The 21190-nt window shown below is 46.6% G+C and overlaps 1 protein-coding gene across 1 annotated transcript; it reads right to left on the reverse strand.

The window, feature by feature from the left end:
* Positions 1 to 3214: 3214 nt before the first annotated feature.
* Positions 3215 to 10263, reverse strand: VSTM5 (V-set and transmembrane domain containing 5). Its single transcript, XM_061343415.1, has 4 exons — positions 9922 to 10263; positions 6267 to 6596; positions 6026 to 6166; positions 3215 to 4388 (listed from the first exon to the last, which is right to left on the reverse strand). The coding sequence occupies exons 1-4, from the start codon at positions 10004 to 10006 to the stop codon at positions 4345 to 4347; spliced, it is 600 nt and encodes a 199-aa protein (XP_061199399.1). The 5' UTR covers positions 10007 to 10263; the 3' UTR covers positions 3215 to 4344.
* Between the last annotated feature and the right edge of the window lie 10927 nt (positions 10264 to 21190).

The raw sequence follows: 21190 nt of genomic DNA on the forward strand, positions 1-21190 counted from the left end.
TGCTATTGTGAAGCCTTTTAATGGCTGGGACCATAAGGAATGGCTGTCTTGGAGGAAGCTAATGGACTCATTTCATGAGAAGCGGGACAGCAGAGGAGAAGCAGAGCTCTCTTGTCAAGAATTAAGGCTAAAGACAGCATAGGGAACTGTCTTCACTGGGTAACATCCTTGAGCTGGAGTTTGAACATGGATGTGGCTTCTGGGTGATCCATTTCTTTTTTGAGAGATACATTTGGTGGCAATTTTTGAGAGTGCTACAAAGTCACAGCTTTTGGCAAACATCTTTCTGATGGCTACAGGTGAGCCTGTGTGGTTGCTGGTTACTTTGCTTGTGTTTTCTGTCCTTGTTTTTTGCAGGTATGTGGAAGAAAGGGTCTTACTCTGCTTGCAAGATTCTGACAATTGGGGTTTGGGGGTGATGTTTCTAAATTCATGTCCGGATAGCAGCAGGTAATTCATACAGGAGACTTTGCATCCCCACAGACTGGTTTGTTTGCTTGTTTGGGTTTTTTTCCTGCACTGTCATTTGTTATCATCCAGGGAAACGATAATATCCTGAAGATCAGCTCTTTTGAGTTCTTTGAAAATAAAAGTAGTCACATTTTTGTCTCTCTTGGTTGTTCTTGTAGCCTTCTTGAAGCTTCTGGTAAGGTATTGCACAAAGCTTTGATGGTTAATTGCTGAAGATCTTTTCGAAACCTGTCTGTATGAACTGGTTCAGACTTACATCCAGCTTATGTGTTACGAAGTATGTGCAAATATATGAGAGAACATTTCACACATAAAACATGTTTGCATTGAACATCATACTTTGTGACAGTTGTTATTTTGCTGTATTCTTGAGCAATAAAGAGTAGTAGTAGGAAGTAATAAGCAACTGCTTATGGCAAGCTTCTGCTCAGTGTCTCTCCAAAGCAGCTATTGCACTGCTGTTCGTGTTTGCTGCTGTGAAACATCTTGTTATTTCAGTTCCTTGAAGTACCTGCTTCTGTGTGACTGAGCTATGAGAGAGAAAGGGTTTTCCTTTCAGGTTTTGATGAATTTCTCAAGGCATCTTATAGAAAACGAAAACGTGCTGGTTGAAAGTACTGTTTATTGTCTTGAAAGATGGGTGAATCTCTCACACAACCCCTGTGATGCCAGGTCTTGTGTTGCTTGACTAGCCTATGATTACTGGTAGAGAGGGGGTTCTTTGATGAACAGTTCAGCCAGCAGCCTGATGCATCTGTTCATGCATCTGATTATAAGAGGCTCTTTGGACTTGACAACACAACAAATCTTCTCTTACTATTAATTAGATGAGTGTATGAAACTTAAATGTGTCTTTGCACTTCACTGTTCTTAACCTAATTGATAGGTCTGCATATAGTGATAGCCTTCTCTACAAACAAGCTCTTCATTACCAAGCAACAGGATCGCTTTGGGGCTATTAGGATCTCGTACTTGCAGGATTTGCCTCCTGAAAAGAAGCAATGGATGCAAGAAGGCTTGTGTTGCAGAAATGCAAGCATTGAACATTAACAGTGAGGACATTTGTCAGGGTTTCCAGGCCTAGATGGAAAACAAAGAATAAAAAATTATTAGAGACCTGGAGAGTCTGTCTTTTAGTGTTAAATACACAGGGATTCCAAGTTTTGGAATGGAAAACGGACTGATTAGGCTTCTAACAGAGGGACAGTCTTGAAATGCTTGGTAGTGCATCTTCGAACGTGAAATGAAGACATTAGTGGATGATTAAGACCTTTGAAATTGATTGCCAAAGCAATCTTGTGAATTTTGACATCTCTTTAATTAACGTTTAAAACTAATCCCTTTGATCATTTGGAATGCTCTAAATATTAAGTTTGCTGCTGTTCTGCATGGAGTTTACAAGTGAATAGCTACTAGTTCCTAAACTTCCATTTTAACAGCTCACTAGAAGACTTTCAATACTTCAGGTACCTCCAGTCTAGCAAGGAACTGCTGCAGACAGCTTAGCCTCATGGTCTGTATATTAAATATTACTGAGATTAATAATGCATATGGACAACCATCAGTTTCAGAAAATGGGAGTATTTTATAAGTGATCTTACCTACATAGTAAGCCTGCTAAGTTCTGGGTAAAATCTTCGGGTGAGGAATCATCTATAGGCAAGCAGTACACAGGCTAACTGTACTGTATGTCCTCACTGAATATTAAATGCCTGTTGTTCATCTAGGATATTACTACCTAAAATTGAGGTTGGCATTAGTGTCAGTAGCCAAGGGTGGGCACCAGAAGTTGTATCCTTAGCTAAGCTGGGAGAGGTAGAACAGCGGTGCTAGTGGGAAACCTCTTGCTGCTCTTACAGTGCATCTTCAATTGAAGGTTTTTATATGGTCATTTCCTACTTTGATCCCAGCTTTCAAATTTTGGAGTTTGAAAGTGATCTCTCCAATTCCAGCCATGCATTCAAATGGTCATTCATGTCTGTATACGTTTCCTGACTTTGCCTTTGGCAATTACACTATTAAGTCAGCATTAGCAGATAGTAATGGTGTTACATGTAATAATAATACTTTCTAAATAAGTCTAGCAGAGCACCTGCTATATCCTCAGCTTAATGAATAACTTCAAGTGCTAACAGTGATTTTTAAAAACTCTAGATAAACAAAAAAATACTAATGTTTTCCATATGCTATATGGATACTTCACAAGTACTTCAAGCTTAGTGATTGAAACAGATGCACTTGCAACTTCTTTTGTGTTGTCAAAGCTTAGTTCAAAGATACAGAAGATGGGTAATACATACTTAGAATAAGGAATTAGAGCAAACTGCTACTTTGCCAAGCTGTGCTGCAGCTGCCTGTTCTTTGATTTCCCACCTTTTGTGACCTGCTCTCAAACAGGAAGGATGCAGGAAGCAGCAACCAGCTGAATCTGGTACCTGAATTTATGAGTGGGTGAGAGGCCCTTAGTGTACTGCAAAAGGCCGGTTAATCCAGGGATGACTTTTTCAAGGTACTGTGTACAGACTGCTTTGGGAAAAGCCTGTTTGTTGCCTCCCTCCATCATTATGCACTTGGTGAGAAGTTCTCTGGCTTTCCATATCTAACCCTTAGTACCTCTGCATTAGTCCCTGCCTAGAGGGGAAGCTCTGTCAGCCTGCCCTGTGAAAGGTTTGCAGACAAGTGAGCTGAAGCGTGAGAGGCAGTGGCAGCAGTTTGGCTCAAGAAGCCATTGCAATCAGACTAGTCCGTGGTCTCTGATGTTTCTGAGGTTTATTTCACACTGCAAAATTCTTCTCATTACAAAAGCAAACCAGGATGATTTGGAGCTCGGTCAGGTCAGTGCTTTCTCACTCACAAAACCAAACGTTATTCCACCCAGCAGATCTGCAGGTGGAGAATGTAAGTGCAATATGCAGATTCAAGAAGACATTAGTTCAATCACTTCATGTTTTCTTACAACGTAGGAAAGCAAAGTTGGCTTCTCAACAAGAGCAACTTCAGAACTCTATTTGTAAATAGCAAATCTCTAAGTAATGCTGTATCATTTTTTCTTCCCAGATAGAGTATTTGACAGTAGGTTTGCAAAGGACATCTTTCACAATGAAACCGTTTTGTGTTTTGCCACCCCTTGCATGTGATGTGTCACTGTTTCATCCGACCCCTCTAATCCCTATAGGCAGCATACTCCTCAGTGCCTGTGCGTGGCTCCTTGTTTAACAACCTCCTGTAGTCATGTCATAAAATGTGTGTTAATATCCTGGAGCAGTGCAAACACTGAAGTGGGGAACTTTGACCAGCTCGGCGTTGTTTCAAAGGCAGTTTTGTCTCATGAAGGATTGGAGTTTGTGTTCATTCAGGAAATTCCGTATGCCCCAAACCAGCAGCAGAGGCGCAATAAACAGGATTCAGTCCTTGCAATTAAGTTTTTAATATGATACTGTAACTAGGCATTAAATTTATTATGTTGAGCGATGCTAATGGCTGCTCTGTCTGTAATAGGAGACTTGCTGTAGCCAAAATACAGGAGTCTTTCAAGAGCATGGTCATTTCCTTTCTGGGTTGCTCTTGGAGGCTTAGTTGGTTGGTTTTAAGAGTGGTAGAGGCTGCAGATTTTATTAATGAGCCACAAAAATGTGTTCGTGCTCAGCATGAAAGCATACTCTTCCTTCCTTTGACCTTGGTTAGCAGAGCTGAAAACCTAACAGGTCAAAACAGCTCCATCAGACACTGCTGGTTTAAAGTCTAATGAGTTTGCAAGTCAGGATGTTTCTACAACAGCCATAAGCATGTTACCTTTAAGGTTTCTTCTCCCTTTCTTTGCCAGTGCTTTTTCCTGAGGTAGAATTGTTATTTTTGCTATGAGACAGTCCTTGGCTAACACTCAATGGTTTCCAATTCAATCTCTTCAGTTGTACTTGCTGCAAAGAAAAGGGTATTATTATTGATTGGCAAATGCATTGGAAGGCCAGCGTTCCAAAATTAACAGCGCTGTCTTAATAGCTGAGACATTTTGAACTTTTTAATATTAGCTCAAGCTTACTCATCTGCAATTAGGTTTTAAATATACCATTTCAAAGCATTTAACTGCACAAAGAGTCCCTCACAATCTTGAAGTGACACTGGTTTCTTCTGATACAAGACTAAAGGCACTATGAAAAGTCCTCCTACCTCTCTTCATGACTTCTGAAAGGAGGGCTCTGATAAGGTGAAACTGGGGCAGACGTTGGGTCCCTGCTTCAGATCATGTTCTGGGAGATGACAGAGCAAGTCCCCAGAACTGTGGCTTTCCTGAACTCTGCCAAATAACTGTGTTTGACTGGGCTCTGTGGGAAGATCGGCTCTAACCGGAGGAAGAGGATTTATCCAAACAAGAGCTGGTGTATTCTGGCACCACAGGAAAATTTTCAGTAGCTACAGAAGCAGTGAGCAGTGTGTGCACTGTGAAAACAGCAGCAGCCCTTGCATCTGTGGGTGAGCAGCAGAAAGGAAGAGACAGCTCAAGTCACAGTATCACAGTATCACAGTATGCTAGAGATTGGAAGGGACCTCAAAAGATCATCTAGTCCAATCCCCCTGCCGGAGCAGGAACACCTCGATAAGCCGAATTCATCTCTTCTCGTACCAGGCTTTGCAGAGTTGACACAAAGTCATGAGGCTTAAGACTCTTGAGTATCTGCATTGGTCTTGTAAAATACTGATGCTTAGGCTGCTTGTTGTAAGGTAACAGCTTAAACAGCACTTAGGGAAGAAATACAGACCTTTTACCTATAGGGCAAGAAACCACTAATGGATCTGCACTTATAAAGAAGGGAAGTGAATGCCTGAAATGTTTTGAAGTGGTAAAAGAAACCCCCTGTTCCAAAGATGTGCCCAAAGCTTGAGCCCAGGCCTGTAGCTTGGCACTTGGTCTTGCTGCCTGGGCCAAATATCCCTGCTTGTGGGTTGGAAATGTCTTTCTAACACGGGAATCTTCCTTTCTGTGCAACCCTGGAGTTCCCTTGATCTGCTTTTTATGATGGGTGTCTTTAGTGCCCGTTAAGAGTCTGGGTTTGATATTAGTCAGTGTCCACTGGAGTCCACAACTGGATCAAATATGAGGACAGATGAAAGGGGTGGTTTGAGAGGAGAGGGATGGGTGCAGTTCTCCATGAAATGAGGTGGGGCCACTCCAAATGGCTTAGGAGACACCCTTCGGTGCAGACCCTGAGAGCACTACTGATGCTCTTGACTTTGTCTCCTCTCCTCTGATGGGGGGTTATTGCAGCTCTGGCCTTTTCTCCCTAAATTTTGCACTTAGCAATGTTGGGAAGTGTTTTATAGTTTCTGATGTAAAATGTATAAGGTGGGTATCCAGTGGATTGTTCTGCAGCTAAATACCTGTTATTCAGTCACCTCAGCTAGCAAAGAATTGAGCAGGGTAACTGAGCTGAGCCCTTCCAGGCCTGTTTCTCAGTGTCCCTGCTTAGCACCGTTATGGCTCAAATCACAGGTGAACTTTAGGCTCAAAATTCAGACTTCAAAGCCCTATACCTAGACTGCATTCTTAGAGAGATACCTGTTAGTTTGTGTGTCATCTTCTTCTGAAATAGATGCAGAGATTTATTACACAGCCACATGAAGCAGACCAAAATGGCAGATACAGCAGCAAGAAATGCAAAGAGAACTGCTACAAAATGTAAATCTTCATAGATAATCTCTGCAGGGAGGAGAGAAAAAAACTTATATTATTAAATTGATTGCAAGCAGATTCGTGTTTAAACACGGGGTAAAGCCAAGAACTCCCATATAGTTTGTACCGTAAACATTGACGATGATGGTGCCGTAGGTGTTGGTTCCATGCTCCTCTGTTACAGTGATAAAATAGTAGCCAGCATCTCTCATGCCCACATTCAGGAGCTGTATAGAGCCGTTTTCAAAAGTCGTCACTCTGTCCTTGTAGGCTGTGGATACGTTGACATGATTCCCACTTTTCCACTCAACAATTTTGGTGGTGCCCCAGGTTGACACGTGCTTCCACTCAATGGTGGCAACACCTCTGCAAGAGTATTCAACTGAGAGGAGGATGTTCTGTGCCACTGTTGCGTTGATGTTGGGCTGTGGGACAACTAGTGATACCCCTCCAGGAGCTGAAAGGGAAAAGAGGGTGATGAGTGTGGAGATGATGCTGCTCCAGCCATCCAGTGCAGGATGGGACCTACCTATCTTAGTGGCTGTTTTAAGAGAGGATGGATTATGCTTTACATATTTCCTTTCTGCTGATCATAAAAGGAAGAGAGACATTTAAATTAAAGACTAAATACAGATTTTAATCAGTGATAATCAAAAGGAGGATGACCAGCAGGCTGAAGGAGGTGATCCTGCCCCTTACTCTGCTCTCATGAGACCTCACCTGGACTATTGTGTGCAGTTCTGGTGTCCTCAACATAAAAAGGACATGGATCTATTGGAACAAGTCCAGAGGAGGCCACGAAGATGATCAGGGGACTGGAGCACCTCTCATATGAAGATAGGCTGAGAAAGTTGGGGCTGTTCAGCCTGGAGAAGGCTGCGTGGAGACTTCATAGCAGCCTTCCAGTATCTGAAGGGGGCCTATAGGAATGTTGGGGATGGACTCTTCATTAGGGACTGTAGTGATAGGACAAGGGGTAATGGGTTCAAACTTAAACAGGGGAAGTTTAGATTGGATATAAGGAGGAAATTCTTTCCTGTTAGGGTGGTGAGGCCCTGGAATGGGTTGCCCAGGGAGGTTGTGAATGCTCCATCTGTATCAGTATTCAAGGCCAGGCTGGACGAGGCCTTGAGTGGCATGGTTTAGTGTGAGGTGTCACACTAAAGGGGTTGGAACTTGATGATCTTAAGGTCCTTTCCAAGCCTAATTATTCTATGATTCTATTATAATAATGAGAAACTTTTCCACTATATAGGACAGGTAATTGCATGTATTCCAGTGTTTAGATACCCAAGCAGAGACAGTTTGGAAGAATCTTTTTGGGTAAGGGAATGTAACATTGAAAATAGAGCAATGCTTTTGTATTCATCAGTAACCGGCTTTCCTTTAAAATCCTGCATTTAAATGTGAAGTTTATTCATCAGCTTTCATAAAGGCAGCCAGTTACATGCCAGTGCAGATGAGCCACATGAAATCAAAGGTACACATTTCATGTGAAGTCAGGGACTTCATGTTCCGGATGATTTCCAGACAGAAATGCACTTGAAAGAATATTTAATCTCCTCTAGTTCCTAGTGATGTGATTCTGGAACCTTTCATAACACTGTGAGGCTCAACTGGCCATCCAGATTAATGTGTAACTGCAATAACTTCTGCTTCTGTGGGGGTATTTCTCCATGAAACGCAGTATCAACACCAAACATTTGAGTTCCAACTGGTACTAATATATATATATTTAAATAAATAGGGGCTTGTTCGAGGCACTTGGCTAAAGACTGAAATCCTGTTACCTAAATGCAGAAATCAAACCAGAGAGAAGGCAGATAAAGCACAGAGCAAGCCTCAGTGCTGAATGCCTTTTCCTGGGTTGTCTTGGAGCAGCTCACTCACTCTCCTCTTGTGCTGTGGGGACTGCCTGATGGCAAGAGCAGAACTGGGAAAGTAATGCTAATGTCTGGGACCCCGTGGAGAGGGAGGATGAGACCCTCAGCTGTGCTGAGGGACCCCTGGGGATGGTCCTGGAGGTTCTGCAGAGTCTTCAGGGAAAACAATGGTTAAAAAAAGGCAATGAAAGAATTATCTCAAATGGGAAGAAATTGTCTTTAAAAATCTTATCCAAAAATAAGCCCCCCCTCCCCGCCCAATGGCCAAAACCCCAAACCAACCACAAGTGGGGAGAGATGGATACATGAACTAGAAGCTAACTTCACTCTGTTTGGGATCTGTAGCAGAATTCAGAAGCTCTACTTGTCGAGGTGAGGCAGGGAAGCTGGAGAAGCCGGTTTGATTCTCAGGTCCTCACTGATGGGACCAGCCTGAAGCTATAACCACTCTTATTTTTGTAACTGGGGACTTAGGCTCTTTCCAAGGTAACACCCCTGGGGTTTGCCCTTCATGGGCATCTTGTGCTCATGCTGCCCAGGCCTCTTGCAGGGACATGATGCTTTCCAGGAAGCCCAGAGCATCCTCAGCTAAGCTGCAGCTCAGCCTGTGTGCAGGAGAGACTCACCAGAGCCCTGACAAAGGGCTTGTGCCAGCAGCAGAAACAGAACAGATGGGAACTTCTGGTAATCACTGCTAACTGTTCCAATTGTTTTCTGCTCCATGTGTTTGTTTGGAGGCCTTTTGCACTGTTTCTGACCAGCCAGGAGCTGAGTGTCTCACCACAGCAGCCCTTTTATGTTTTGATAAAGGCACGGATTTGTTCTGGATAGGTGATTGCAAGGTAAAGGCAAAAATAAAAAGACACGAATAGAAATCCTTCAATCCCTGTCCAGCGCACGAAGCCAAACAAGGCAGTGCAATATCTAACCATTCAAAAATGGTTTCAATACACAGTCTGCCTGCATCACCTGAACTGGTCTGATCCAAACCGAGCTGCGCAGCCTGGAGAGCAAACATCCCCCCGGCAGCGCCCTGGCTTGCACAACCAGCCCCTTCTCAGCCGGTAAAACACGCTCCGAGGAGAAGCGGTGAGTTCGGAGTCCCTGCACACTGCTCCTGCGCTCCAGAGCATCGGCCTGGCCCGGAGCCGGAGCGGGAAGAACGGAAGAAGTGGGAAGAGTGGGAAGCGCGGCTCCGTGTGCCTGCCGGGAGCGGGTGGGGAGGGCCGGCCCCTTTGTGCAGGAACCCGTGCATGGGGGGACAGCGCTAAAACTGAGCTCTGCTCCTCCACCTTTTGGTGTCCTGCTTCTGTGTCACCTTGATGATGAAGAGGACGCGGTGCCAAACCAGACCCACCGGTGGCACTGCCCACCCTGGTCCTCCCACGGACCTCGCTGGGAGCTGCCCCGGCCACCCTCGGCCCCCGGGGGTGTAGGGCTGAAATCCAGCTCCCTGCCGCCTTTCCAGAGGCAACCGAAGCCCTTCGGGCTGGGCACTCGGGCCGTGCTGCCTCCTGCATTCCTTATCCCCTCCGCTCTTGGAAAACCGCGGAAGGGTGGCGGCTGCTCGGGATCTCGCCCCTCTCCCCGGCTCCGGGCTGGCACCGCTCCCTCCGAGCGGGACGATCCTTCCCCGACCACTTCCAGCGTGAGGAGAGCAGCGCTGCCAGCCTGACACCCGTACCTGATCCCCATCCCCTTTCCCAGCGGGTATTCCCAGGCACTCCCTGTCGGGTTGGGAAGAGCCCCCTCTGGGCTCTGCACCGCCCCGCGCCAGCGCTGGGGCCGAGCCGGCGGTAGTGCGAGAGGAGGAGGAAGAGGAGGAGGAGGAGGAGGGAAGGGCCGGGGGGTGGGAGGGGGGGTAAGCGGAGGGGAGAAGGGACGGAGACGGACACTTACTCTGCAGAGCCCACCCGGCCGCCAGGCAGAGGGTCACGGTCCCCACGACGATGCCCCGTCCCCGGCAGCCCTGGAGCGGTCTCATCAGACGGAAGCCGGTGCCCCAGGGGTTGCATTTAAGCGGCTGGGCCGGCCAGCGCGGCCCGACCGCGGGGGCTCCCCGCCCCAGGCCTCTTCCTCGCTCCTTTCCCTCCTCTTCCTCCCGCCCTTGCTGCCTGCTCTCCCCCAGCGCCTGCCGCACCGGCCCGGGCTCTCCCACGCCTCACACCCCGCGATCCTCCGATACGGATTGAAGATGCAATTGGCTGAGGAAGGGAAAGCGCTGCCCGGCCGCCTGCCATCGCCCAGCCAGGAAATGAGCGGTGATGGGCGGCCGCAGGGGACGAGCCCAGCGCTGGGGCACTCGGCCGAGGATGCCCTTTTGTGTGTGATTGCCAAGGAAACACGCACCCGCGAGGGAAATGTCCCTTCAGGGTGTTAGAAATGACTTCATTGCCCGGGGAGTCTGGTGATGCTGCGGGCGAGGCGGAGGCGCTGGGCAGCAGCTGTGTGGCCTCAGGGGCCATCCCTCATGAAAAACGAGCCTGGTCCCCATCCTACCATACCCAGCACAAGCACTGAGCGCTCCTCCTTTCAATCATCCAGAAGGAGAAGGTGCCCAGAAAGGCCTGTCCTGATTTCAGGAAGGCACAGGGCAGCGTGAGTGAGGGGGAAATGTGATTAGAAAACATGTGAGTGCCCCGGTCCTGAGCATCCATCCTCAGAATCCATCCTCGCTCAGGGGCAAGTGCTATTGCCCAGAAGCCATATGCACCTCGGGAGAGCCACTCCCCTGACTGGGAGAGAGCTACACACCAGGATGGCCCTTCTGTAGATCTTCCATGCTCTTCTTCCTCACATCTCCCACTCCCCAAGTTCTCTTTAGTAGGGAATGGATAAAGGAGACACCTTGGTGCACCGGTCAGTACAGGCTGCTCCAGGTGGGTGAGAGGAGAGGGCAATGACCCATGCGAGGAGGGATGGATGTGGTCTGCCAGAGCCCCATCTCCCACTGCCCTGCATGGACTGGTGCAGGTTTCCCTCTGTGCTGCCTATCTCTGAGGATGACAGGGGGGTCCCACCAGGGTTCTGGGTGGCTGAAGCATGGCTCTGGCCAAGGGGCCCAGCAGAAGAGAGGCTCAACACTGACCGTGACGCCATCATGTGCAGCCAGATCAAAGCCTCTGCTTGACATTAGAGTTTCCTATGTTCTTAGAAGGAACTTCTAGGCCTTGGGTCAGGCCTTGGCAAGGGAGGGTGAGGTCTGCTTTGACTCCCGGGCCCACCTTTTATTCAGGGTGCAATAAAATCTTCATCTTCTCTGACTTGTGGTGCACCTCTTGAAGCTTCAGCAATGAGAATCAGAGGAATAGACAGCAGGAGAGCCTGCAGAGGCCACCTTTGAACTGCCTCCCCTCCACTCCATCTATCTGAGCTGCTCCTGTGCTTTGCCAAATGCCCTCTGCTGTATCAGGCCAACACTGTGCCTGGGTGTCCCTTAGAATCATAGAATAGTTAGTGTTGGAAAGGACCTTAAGATCATCCAGTTCCACCCCCCCTGCCATGGGCAGGGACACCTCACACTAAACCATGTCACCTATGGCTCTGTCCAACCTGGTCTTGAACACTGCCAGGGATGGAGCATTCAAAACTTCCTTGGGCAACCCATTTCAGTGCCTCACCACCCTAACAGGAAAGAATTTCCTCCTTATATCCAATCTAAACTTCCCCTGTTTAAGTTTGAACCCATTACCCCTTGTCCTGTCACCACAGTCCCTAATGAAGAGTCCATCCCCAGCATCCCTATAGGCCCCCTTCAGATACTGGAAGGCTGCTATGAGGTCTCCATGCAGCCTTCTCTTCTCCAGGCTGAACAGCCCGAACTTTCTCAGCCGATCTTCATATGGGAGGTGCTCCAGTCCCCTGATCATCCTCGTGGCCTCATCTGGACTTGTTCCAGCAGTTCCATGTCCTTTTTATGTTGAGGACACCAGAACTGCACACAATACTCCAAGTGAGGTCTCACGAGAGCAGAATAAAGGGGCAGGATCACCTCCTTCGACCTGCTGGTCACACTCCTTTTGATGCAGCCCAGGATAGGGTTGGCTTTCTGGGCTGCAAGCGCACACTGAAGCTGGCTCACGTTCATTTTCTCATCGACCAACACCCCCAAGTCCTTCTCCCCAGGACTGCTCTGAATCTCTTCTCTAAAGAGAACATTCTTAAGAACATTCTTAAGAACATGAGATTACAGGAAAAAGCAGTAGGGCCCTTCCCCTGGGAGAGATCTCCACTGGGCAAGTTTCTTCCTGATCCCATCACTTCATGACCGTTTTATTCCTCAGAGCATTAAAGGTGTTACTGTGCTGTGACTTTACCTTATTTCCCTTTTAGATTTCTTTTAACTTCTATTTGGTTTATTTTTGAGCTCTTGTCCCAGTGAGCTGTTTTGGCAGCACAATGCAGGGGGTATATGCTGTCATAAAATGAATTGAGCCTTGAGTGATTTCAAATCCATCACACTGGTTGCACTGAATTAATCCACTGTATCAGAAAGACAGATATTTGTCATGAAATTGAAATCCAAGTCTGGAGCTCTTCACAAATACTGGCTGCTTCAGCTTTGCAGTATAGGTCAAATGATCAGTCCTGGAATAAGAAATGAGTGTTTGTTTTCAGCATCAATAATTAACAGCAAGGAACTTTCAGATTCCTTCTCTTTAAAGGGAAGATTGTAAAATGTCCAGAGGATTGCTTTATTTTATAGGTACGCTGCACCTCAACAGATAGTGCCACAAATGACAAAATTCCCAGTATTAGGAAAGCATTTAATCAGAGTTTTATTAACCCTATTTATCTGAGAGGAGCTGGTTCCTCTCTCCCTGACAGCCCAGTGTAAGCAAAGCTTTCTCCTGCTGTGCTGCAAGCATCCCTCTACAAGGTAGGATATGTCTCTGGAACAGGAACATGGTAGGGCATGAAATGGACATCACTGGGTGAGTGCTTTGGGCTGAGTGGGAGCCCCTTGGCAGGCAGTGGAGCAGCAGGGGGGATTTTAGGGGCAGGCTCCTTGCTGTCAGCCTGCAGAGGAGCGTGGCTGTGGTGAGCAGCACCATAGGGGCCAGTGCTGAGGACCATGGGGTGCAGCCCCACTAATGGGCTGCAGAGCAGATCACTTGACTCCACACAGTACTGATGATGGCTGTGATATTGACTAGCAGCCAGTCTACCCAAATCTAACCATGATGTTTGGCCCCTCTGTGTACCCCCAGCATCTGCCTGCCTCCCGGCACCCTGCATGCAATGGGGGATGAGCTTCTGCAGGTGTCTCCTGCTGTTGGGATGGGGTTTGAAGAGGATGCTGCTGGTGGTGGATCCTAAGCTGTGGCACTTGGTGTGAGGCTTTAGCAGCACAGTTGTTTCTGCCAGGTGGGAGCAAAGGGGCTCTTCTGCAGGGATGCTGATGTGGAAGCTAACTTGGGGTAACTTAACAGGAAAGCCAGAGTGGAGTGTTAACCCTGAGATTCCTTACCTTGGTGTATTTGTGATCTATGTTCCTAACAAAGCTTGTTATTGAAATCCTGTCCAACCACATTCAGATGAAGCTAATGATAACACAGCTCAGGGTTACAGACATTTCATCCATTACTGCTGCTTCCTGGTTTTAGTTTTCTCTCCTTGTCAAACAGCAGCTCTAGGAAACAAGAGTTTATCAAGCAATGCAGTGCAGGCTGTACAAAATCAGTTTTTCCTTGCTTAATTACAAAGTGCCCTTAAAGTAGCAGACTCTGGGAATGATTTACAAGCTTTGTAAAAGATTCAGTTCACCGTCCTTACACTGCTAGAGATATCTGCAGGTTTTTGTTGCTGCCTTCTCAGTATTTTAAGTTTCCCTTCCCCTTCCCTTTGCTTATTTCTATTGTTTTGTTTTCTTTCTCTCCCTTCTCTTTGCTGTCTGAGAGTCTCTCGAGTTTGTCTGGAAGGCCTGATTTCTCTTTCTGGTGTCATTAATAATGGAACAAAACCACATTAACAGTTGCAACAACAGCCAGATAGGAGCCAGAAAGCTCCTTTTGCTCTCTAATATGCTGCATGAGTACTCCGAAATGCTTTTCACAGAGGGCTTGCTTTTTTCCCCCCTTGACCTTTTTCTTTGATGTCTTTTTGGACTCAGCAAGATGCTTGGCCTTGTCTTTCATTGAAGAAGAGATGAAAAACACCAGAGTTAAAAATTCACGGAGATTCCAGACCTGCAATATACCTTTAAAGGTAATTTCATCCTGTGAGAAACCATGGGAGTCTATCCAGCAAAGGAACGTTAACAGGGACTGGGGGTACTTGCATCTGCAGGCTCAGGGGGCTGCGGGGGCTGCTTACCACAACCTTGAGATGCTTCTGGTCGATGCAGTGAGCTGGCAAACAGCTGGCAAACAGCTGGCAGAGAGCAGAGGAGGGCTGCAGGCAACAGAAATGTGCACAGGGACTGAAGAAAACAGGTAGCATCCTGCTGGACCTCGCTCTTTCACATGAGGTTGGTGGTCCAGGCTTACCTTATGTGGTCTTCTGGATGTGAAAAGAGCGTTCACTTGGAGGCTTCAGTAGAAAAACATTCCTTCCATCCAAGTCTTTTGCAGCATCTGAAATAGAACCTGGCCAAACCGCACTTTGTCTGTGGTTTCTTTTTGCCCTTTATTTCTTTTTGTCAGAGGCACAGTGCAAAAATCCCTTCTCTTATTCCAAATCAATCAATTTGAGGAGAGTAAGAGGAGAGACCATGGCTTGTCCGGGTCTGTGAGCATTCCTTCACTTTCTAAGCTATCTAGACTGCCTGAGTCTGGTTTTGGTCTGTGGGTTTGGGGGTTAGGATGAAGTGATGATGCAGAAATGTGTATCTGAGGATGCAGAGATGCTCAGTAGAAGGGAGACATCTGGGAACGTTTTTTATCAGGTACTGAATGCCTTGTGGGTGAATGCAATCACCTGGCTGTCCCCACTCAGTGTTAGAAATGACACAGGCTTTTGCTACATGGCATTAAAACTCTTCCAAGATGTTTCATCCTCCTTCTGTATTTACAGAGGGTGCAATACCCCTGTTCTCTTCCAATGGGAAAGAAAGCACAAAGTTGTTTCTTTCTAGGGAACTTGTGACAAAGCAGAGCAAAAGAATTCCTTGTGTTTTTGAGTCTCTGAGGTGGTCTTTATCCCTTCCAGGTGAAGTGACAAGAGCACAGAGCACAGCTACAGTGGCTGAAGGCTTGCACTGTGGTAGCAGGACACTTCATATGACCATTGCAAGTCATTGAGCTCTCGATTAGCATTTGTCTCGCTCTGTCTTCCTTCCTCCCTTTTTGTCCTGTTCATCATACTCAATGCACCTGCCTGCAGATGATGCCCTTGGACTATGTGTTGCAGCAAAAACAACAGCAAAATAATAACACACTTCTGATTAAATCAAACCATTTGTGTTCCAGTTGGACCAGGACCCAGGAGATTTATAACCCTTCACCTCACACCAATGTCCAAAGTTATTGTCTAGGAAAGGGCTTGGTTACTGTTACACCATACAAAGAAAATATAAGAGCTTTTATCACATGTAAGGATCATCTGACCGCTTTCTAAGGTACACTAATCCTACTTTGCTGACCTATGGTACATTTCACTGTTGATCATAGCAGTGTGAATAATTTCAATTGCATAATTCAGCAATCGACACATCTATCCACCCTGTGCAGAATGAAAACAATCTCAGAAAGCGGCAAATACAAAGGGACCCTGGTGTCTTCCCTTTTTTCCCTTGAGTTTCAGTTCTATCCTCTCCATTACCACAATAGCACAAGCTTTTGCCATCTCAAATGTTGGGATGCCCCAGACACTGCAGCCCGTTTCCCTTCTCCAGTGCAGTCACTGGCCTAAGATGGAGGAGTAGTGATATGTTACTGATATTTAAGGTGAGAGCTTAAACAGAATTAAACATGAGTAATAATTAAGCAAAGCAATAATTACACATGATTAAGCTGGTCTAGCTGAAATGGACCATTTAAATATCTACTCTTTAGCCTCAACAGCTCTTTTTATGTGCATCACCTGCACAGCTCTCCATTTCTTTTGGTGTAAATTTGGTACAAATAATTTGCTCTGGCCTGCCCTGTCAGCACAGCCATGTCCTCACATGGGCTACCTGAGCTGCTGAATCCAGAACCCTCTTTTGCTACCACGGATTTAGGCTTACTCTGGGTTTGCAGAAGGGCTGAGCAGGGGCTGCCCACAGGGTCTATTCCCAGAGCCCAGCTGGGTGCTCCTTGCTGTGGGCATCATCACTGCCCCTGTTGGATCCCATGTATGGACATGGTGCCTGCAGGGCAGCTGGAATACACAGCACTGAAGTAAATCAAGTCAAGCCCATCCAGCCCTGCAGAATGACTGCTGAAGCATGTCAGGGGTGTTGCCTTTCAAGTAACAACCCTGATTGAGCAATGGTGGAGTAATTATGGTGTCTCCCATGGAAACGACTATGGGTAACTCAGGGCACTCACAGCTCAGACCCTTGCACATAAACCATGGATAGTTTCCACCTGGAGCAACACAGACGTCACAAAGTTAACTGCAGCCTCGGCCCCACTCCCCACCTTTGTGTGCAACGGACTTAGGAAAAGCTCCAAACATATCAGAGATGGAAACCTCATTTATTTTTGCCTGCAACTTGCAGTAGTGCTCTGTGGGTAAGTGGCTGGTGAAGGAGGTCCTGCAGCACCATCACTGACAGCAGAAGACCTCCCAACAACCTTAACAGAAGTACCCAGCGCATGATGACATGGGACAGGCTGTGGGTGCCTTGCCAGGACCAAAGGCCACTTTGGGAGGTGTATATCGGACTGACAAGTGGCAGACGATGGTGCCTGGTGACAGTATACATCTCCCAGTGCGGACATTCCTGGTGATACAGGGAGAGCCCCGTGCAGGTCCCATGGAGAGAGGTGCTCCGAAAGGGAAGCACTGGTTTGTGTTGCTTGGGGCTGCACTTAGGTGGTGCTAGACAGTAAGTATTTGAAACCTCCGCAGTTCGGGTGTCTGGGTGGGGAGTTGGTGCATTCGTCCCTAAAACGTTTTGTGAAGAATGGTGATGGGCGGACTCAACGCTGCCCAATAAGGCACATCTCACAGGACATGCCAAGCCTGCAACGTGTAAGCAAAAGGAATCTTAAATTGTGTTAGCATTTTAGCACCTTCTCAAAACTTGATTGGAGGAACAGGAGACCCTCCAGTTTTACTCAGGGACAAGCTCCTTGCCTGGCATTCCTGCCACAGGGGTATTTAGAGTGATGCTGTCCAAATAATGAATGATCTGCTTAAAACAGAGAAAAGCTTTCACTTTCACTGTAGCATTTTCAGTGATGAAGGATTCACCTCAGACCTTGGCAAATTGTGCTGACCTTTAATGGGCCTTACACTCAAAATGCTGAGCCTCATTTGCAGCCTGAGTTTGTCTAGTTTTAACTTTAACTTAAACCACCACACTGCTGGATACTGCCATAAGCCCAGCCTGTGAGAGAAAGGAGACATTACCAAAACAGCAGGAACATGCTCACGGCATGATTCATCTCATCTAAATCTCAACTCTATAATGCATAACATCACTCTGGGCTTCCTTTCAGGACAGCACAGTCAACAGTTGTTTTTAGTCTGTGATTCACCTGCTCTGTCTATAGAGACCCGTGTTATATTATCCATTAGCCCGTAATGAAGCACATCTCATTTGACCAGCTGAGCACATGCTGTGGACTGCTCCTCATTGCCTACCCAGTCACTGATAAGCGCAGTTCAATAGCATCTCTCATTAGAGATTCAGATACTGGTTGATAATTTCCTGCTTGTAATTACGTTTCAGGACCTGTCAGTAAGCCAGCTGTTAATACACCTAATGCACATGCATTGATTTTGTATTGTTCTTGTTTCTTAATCAGATTCCTGTCTGATATATCTCAGATCTCTGCAGGAGATGAAGTCTAAAAATGTCAAGGAAAACCAAGATGATGGAAGGTTCAGGGTATGTCAGTGATCCTGCCAGCCCAGGAAACAGTAAAGTGCTGCCCAGATGCTGGTGTTTGCTGTTTTAAGTTTATTACTGCAAATATTTTATCCTCTCACTTCAATCCCAGGTCCAGGGCATAGACTGTCTACTTTGCAGGAACGTCAGTGCATTCCCTGGATCTTCTAAAGCAAAACTCAGGTGCTATTCCGGAGATGGTTCACTCCAGATCACTCCAGAGGACTGAGGCTGGACTAGATTTAGCTCAGCTGGACTTCTGCTATCATGGGCAATTTTCTGCCACATGGACCACGGTACGGCAATAAAGAAAGGCACAGTTTTATGGTCACTTTAAAATGAAAATTTCTTGTTATTACCAATGGCTAAGGTGAAAACATATCTGAAAGGAGCCCCAGTCCAGCCTGCCAAAGGGGTGCTGCTGCTGAAGGCGTTTATCCTCTAGATCATACTGTGAGAGTGATATTGTGTTCCTTCAGGGTCACAAAGTCATACAGTGGCTGAGGTGGAAAGGCACCTCTGGGAACTGTTTAGTCCAACCTCCTGCTCACAGCAGGGTCAGTAAAAGTAGGTTGCTCTGACTTGTTTCCATTTGGCTTTGAGTATCTCTAAGGATGGCGACTGCACAACCTCTGGATGACCTGTTTCAGTGAATGACCACACTTACAATGAAAAAGACTTTTCTTATGGATTATCCTGCATTTCAGTTTGTGCCCATCACCTCTTGTCCTCTCACTGGGTACCATTGAGAAGAGTCTGGGTTTGTCTTCCCCTCACCTTTCAGGTTCCAACCCTAACCACTCTGTGACTGATAAGATCCACCTGAGCCTTTTCTTCCTCAGGCTGGACAGTCCCAGCTCCCTCAGACTCGCATTATATGACGGATGCTCCAAACATCTTTGTGGTTCTTCACTGGACTCTCTCTAACCACGGCTAAGCAGATGGTAAGGGTCACCTCCCTCACCCTGCTGTCTGTGCTCTGTCTGTTGCAGCCCAGGAGGCTGCTGGTGTTATTTCTCACGGGGACACACTGCTGGCTCAGCCTCCAGCCTTCAGCCTCCTTTGCTGAGCTTCATGAGGTTCCTGTCAGCCCATTTTCCCAGCCTATCCAGGTTCCTGTGGATGGCAGCACGTCCATGCACTGTATCAGACACTTCTTGTTTTGTATTACCTGCAAACTCACTGATTGTGTTGTGCCCCAACACTGAAGCCATTAGTGAAGATGTGAAGCACTAGTGGTCAAACCCTGGGGTACACCACTAGTGATCAGCATCCAGCTGGACCCTGTGCTGTGTATCACATCCCCCTGAGCCTGCAGTTCAGTCCCTTTTCAGTCCACTTCCCTGTCCGCTTGCACTTCATCAGTTTGCCCATGTGGATTTTGTTAGGGGCAGTGTTAAAAGCCTTGCTGAAGTAGACAAAAAACCTCCACTGGGCCAGTGCTGTGAATTAAACTGACCAGGAAAACTGCCCTTCAGCTACGAGCAGAAGTTCTCAACTCATGCAAAAAGAGTGCTATGTATAATAAAGCATTCTTCCAAAGATCTCAAAGTCCTTCCTGGAGTCAACTAAGATGTCCCTCTTCGAGGTAATGGGAAAAGGAAGCATGAGTGCATCAGATGAGTTGCCTAAGGTAGATTTGCAAAGTCTAACTTGTGCGGCAAGGGTCAGGTACGATAGCTGGTGGAGAGAAACTGAGGAAGGGAGGAGGAAAATGGACACCTCTGCCAAGGCAGATCATATATAACATCAAGAGACCTGGCAAAAGAATAAACAAACAAGTAAACACAAAACCAAAACAATCAAAACCCACAAAACAACCATTTGGCCAAAGAACTGAAACAAACCACCGTCTGTTCTTGAGGTTTAATGGTGAAGGCAGACATTTCCCAGCAAACTTGAGGAAAAGTCTAGCTATACATCATTTGTGATGTTCATGCTTTTGTGTCTGATAATGGAAGCGTTTACTCCAGTTCACGTTATTATCCTTCTTTGGGTTATTACGGTCAACTCAAACTCCAGCCACAGAAATGATCCTGGCCCTTAACTGCGTTGCCATGCAGCACCCTTCCCATCCCTGGAGAGGATGGATTGCCTCAAAGTTTTAAGGATCAGCAAAGAAAGCTGGCTTTTTTCCTGGATTTGCAAATGTCCTGCTCTAAGGGATTAATGCCATTCAATTATTCCCTTGCAATAGGAGCACAAAAGTCAGTGGAAAGTTATTCAGAAGACAAAAAGGCTCTGCTAGCTGGGCTGATGCATTCTCTAGCAGAGGTGGTGGTGAAGTCTGGGAGCTGCAAGGGAAGGTTGGTGTGCAGCATGTGTGGTAAAGGCAGAGAACATGGACTTTACATGGAAACCATGAAAGGATCATCCTGGCCCCATGCAGCCTATAGCTCACGCGGAAGTATTTCCTGACAGTGCTAGAAACGTCTGGCAAGCCTGCAAGTGTTTCTTTGCTTTCCTGCTGGACTCCAGGTGTTGTTTCAGTGAGGGCACACTTAGGAAATCCTAAAAATGAGTGTAAGTGGAAAGGGAAGAGGTGCAGATTTCTCTTCAAGTTGTTATGTTCCTATTGTTTCTCATCTGTGTAAAGCAGGCACCCGAAGATGCTGAAAACTTGCTGCAAAACAAATGCTTCCCAAATTGCAGGCTTTTCTTTTGTTTGCAATTAGACATGACAGATAGGGTATTATTAACCTCAAAAATGCCAGAAACGGGTAACAGCTGTCTAGGCTGAGAATAAGTTAATGACAACTGGAACTGTACAGAGTCATTGCCATGGACACATGCAAGGGGCAAAGGAGGTAAATCCACAAGTGCAGAGGTAAACTGGGGCCATCCAGTGAGTGAATGCTTTATGAATAGGGGGCAAGGAAAACAAAGGAATACTGAACTGGAAGCAGTAACCTGTAAGAGGAATGACTTCGTGGGAGCTGGGTGATTATCCCCCATGCTGGCAACACCTCAAGGACTTTGGGTGTGCTGGACTGGAACAGCGAGGCGTTTTGTCATTAAGTATAGGCTAGAATTGCTTTTATATTTATTTTACTTGCAGCTAATTGCTTTCAAAACTTTGTCTGACCTTGATGAATGTTTTCTTTCTAAGCTTGCTGGGGGATGTTCTGAGGAAGGAGTCATATAAGGATGGAAAATGGTAAACGTTCAGGAGAGTTACAGTAATTG

This window comes from Neopsephotus bourkii, unplaced genomic scaffold, assembly GCF_033783945.1.
Source record: "Neopsephotus bourkii isolate Nb327-2 ecotype Australia unplaced genomic scaffold, CSIRO-AGI_Nbou_v1 NB_1825, whole genome shotgun sequence".
Taxonomy (NCBI): domain Eukaryota; kingdom Metazoa; phylum Chordata; class Aves; order Psittaciformes; family Psittacidae; genus Neopsephotus; species Neopsephotus bourkii.

Bases quoted from the DNA above. Each gene is read 5' to 3' on its own strand.
- VSTM5 (XM_061343415.1), bottom strand. From the start codon at position 10,006: ATGAGACCGCTCCAGGGCTGCCGGGGACGGGGCATCGTCGTGGGGACC. The intron at 6,597-9,921 runs GTAAGTGTCCGT...TTTCCCTTTCAG, and splicing joins GGCCGGGTGGGCTCTGCAGA to CTCCTGGAGGGGTATCACTA. The intron at 6,167-6,266 runs GTACAAACTATA...TCCTCCCTGCAG, and splicing joins CATCATCGTCAATGTTTACG to AGATTATCTATGAAGATTTA.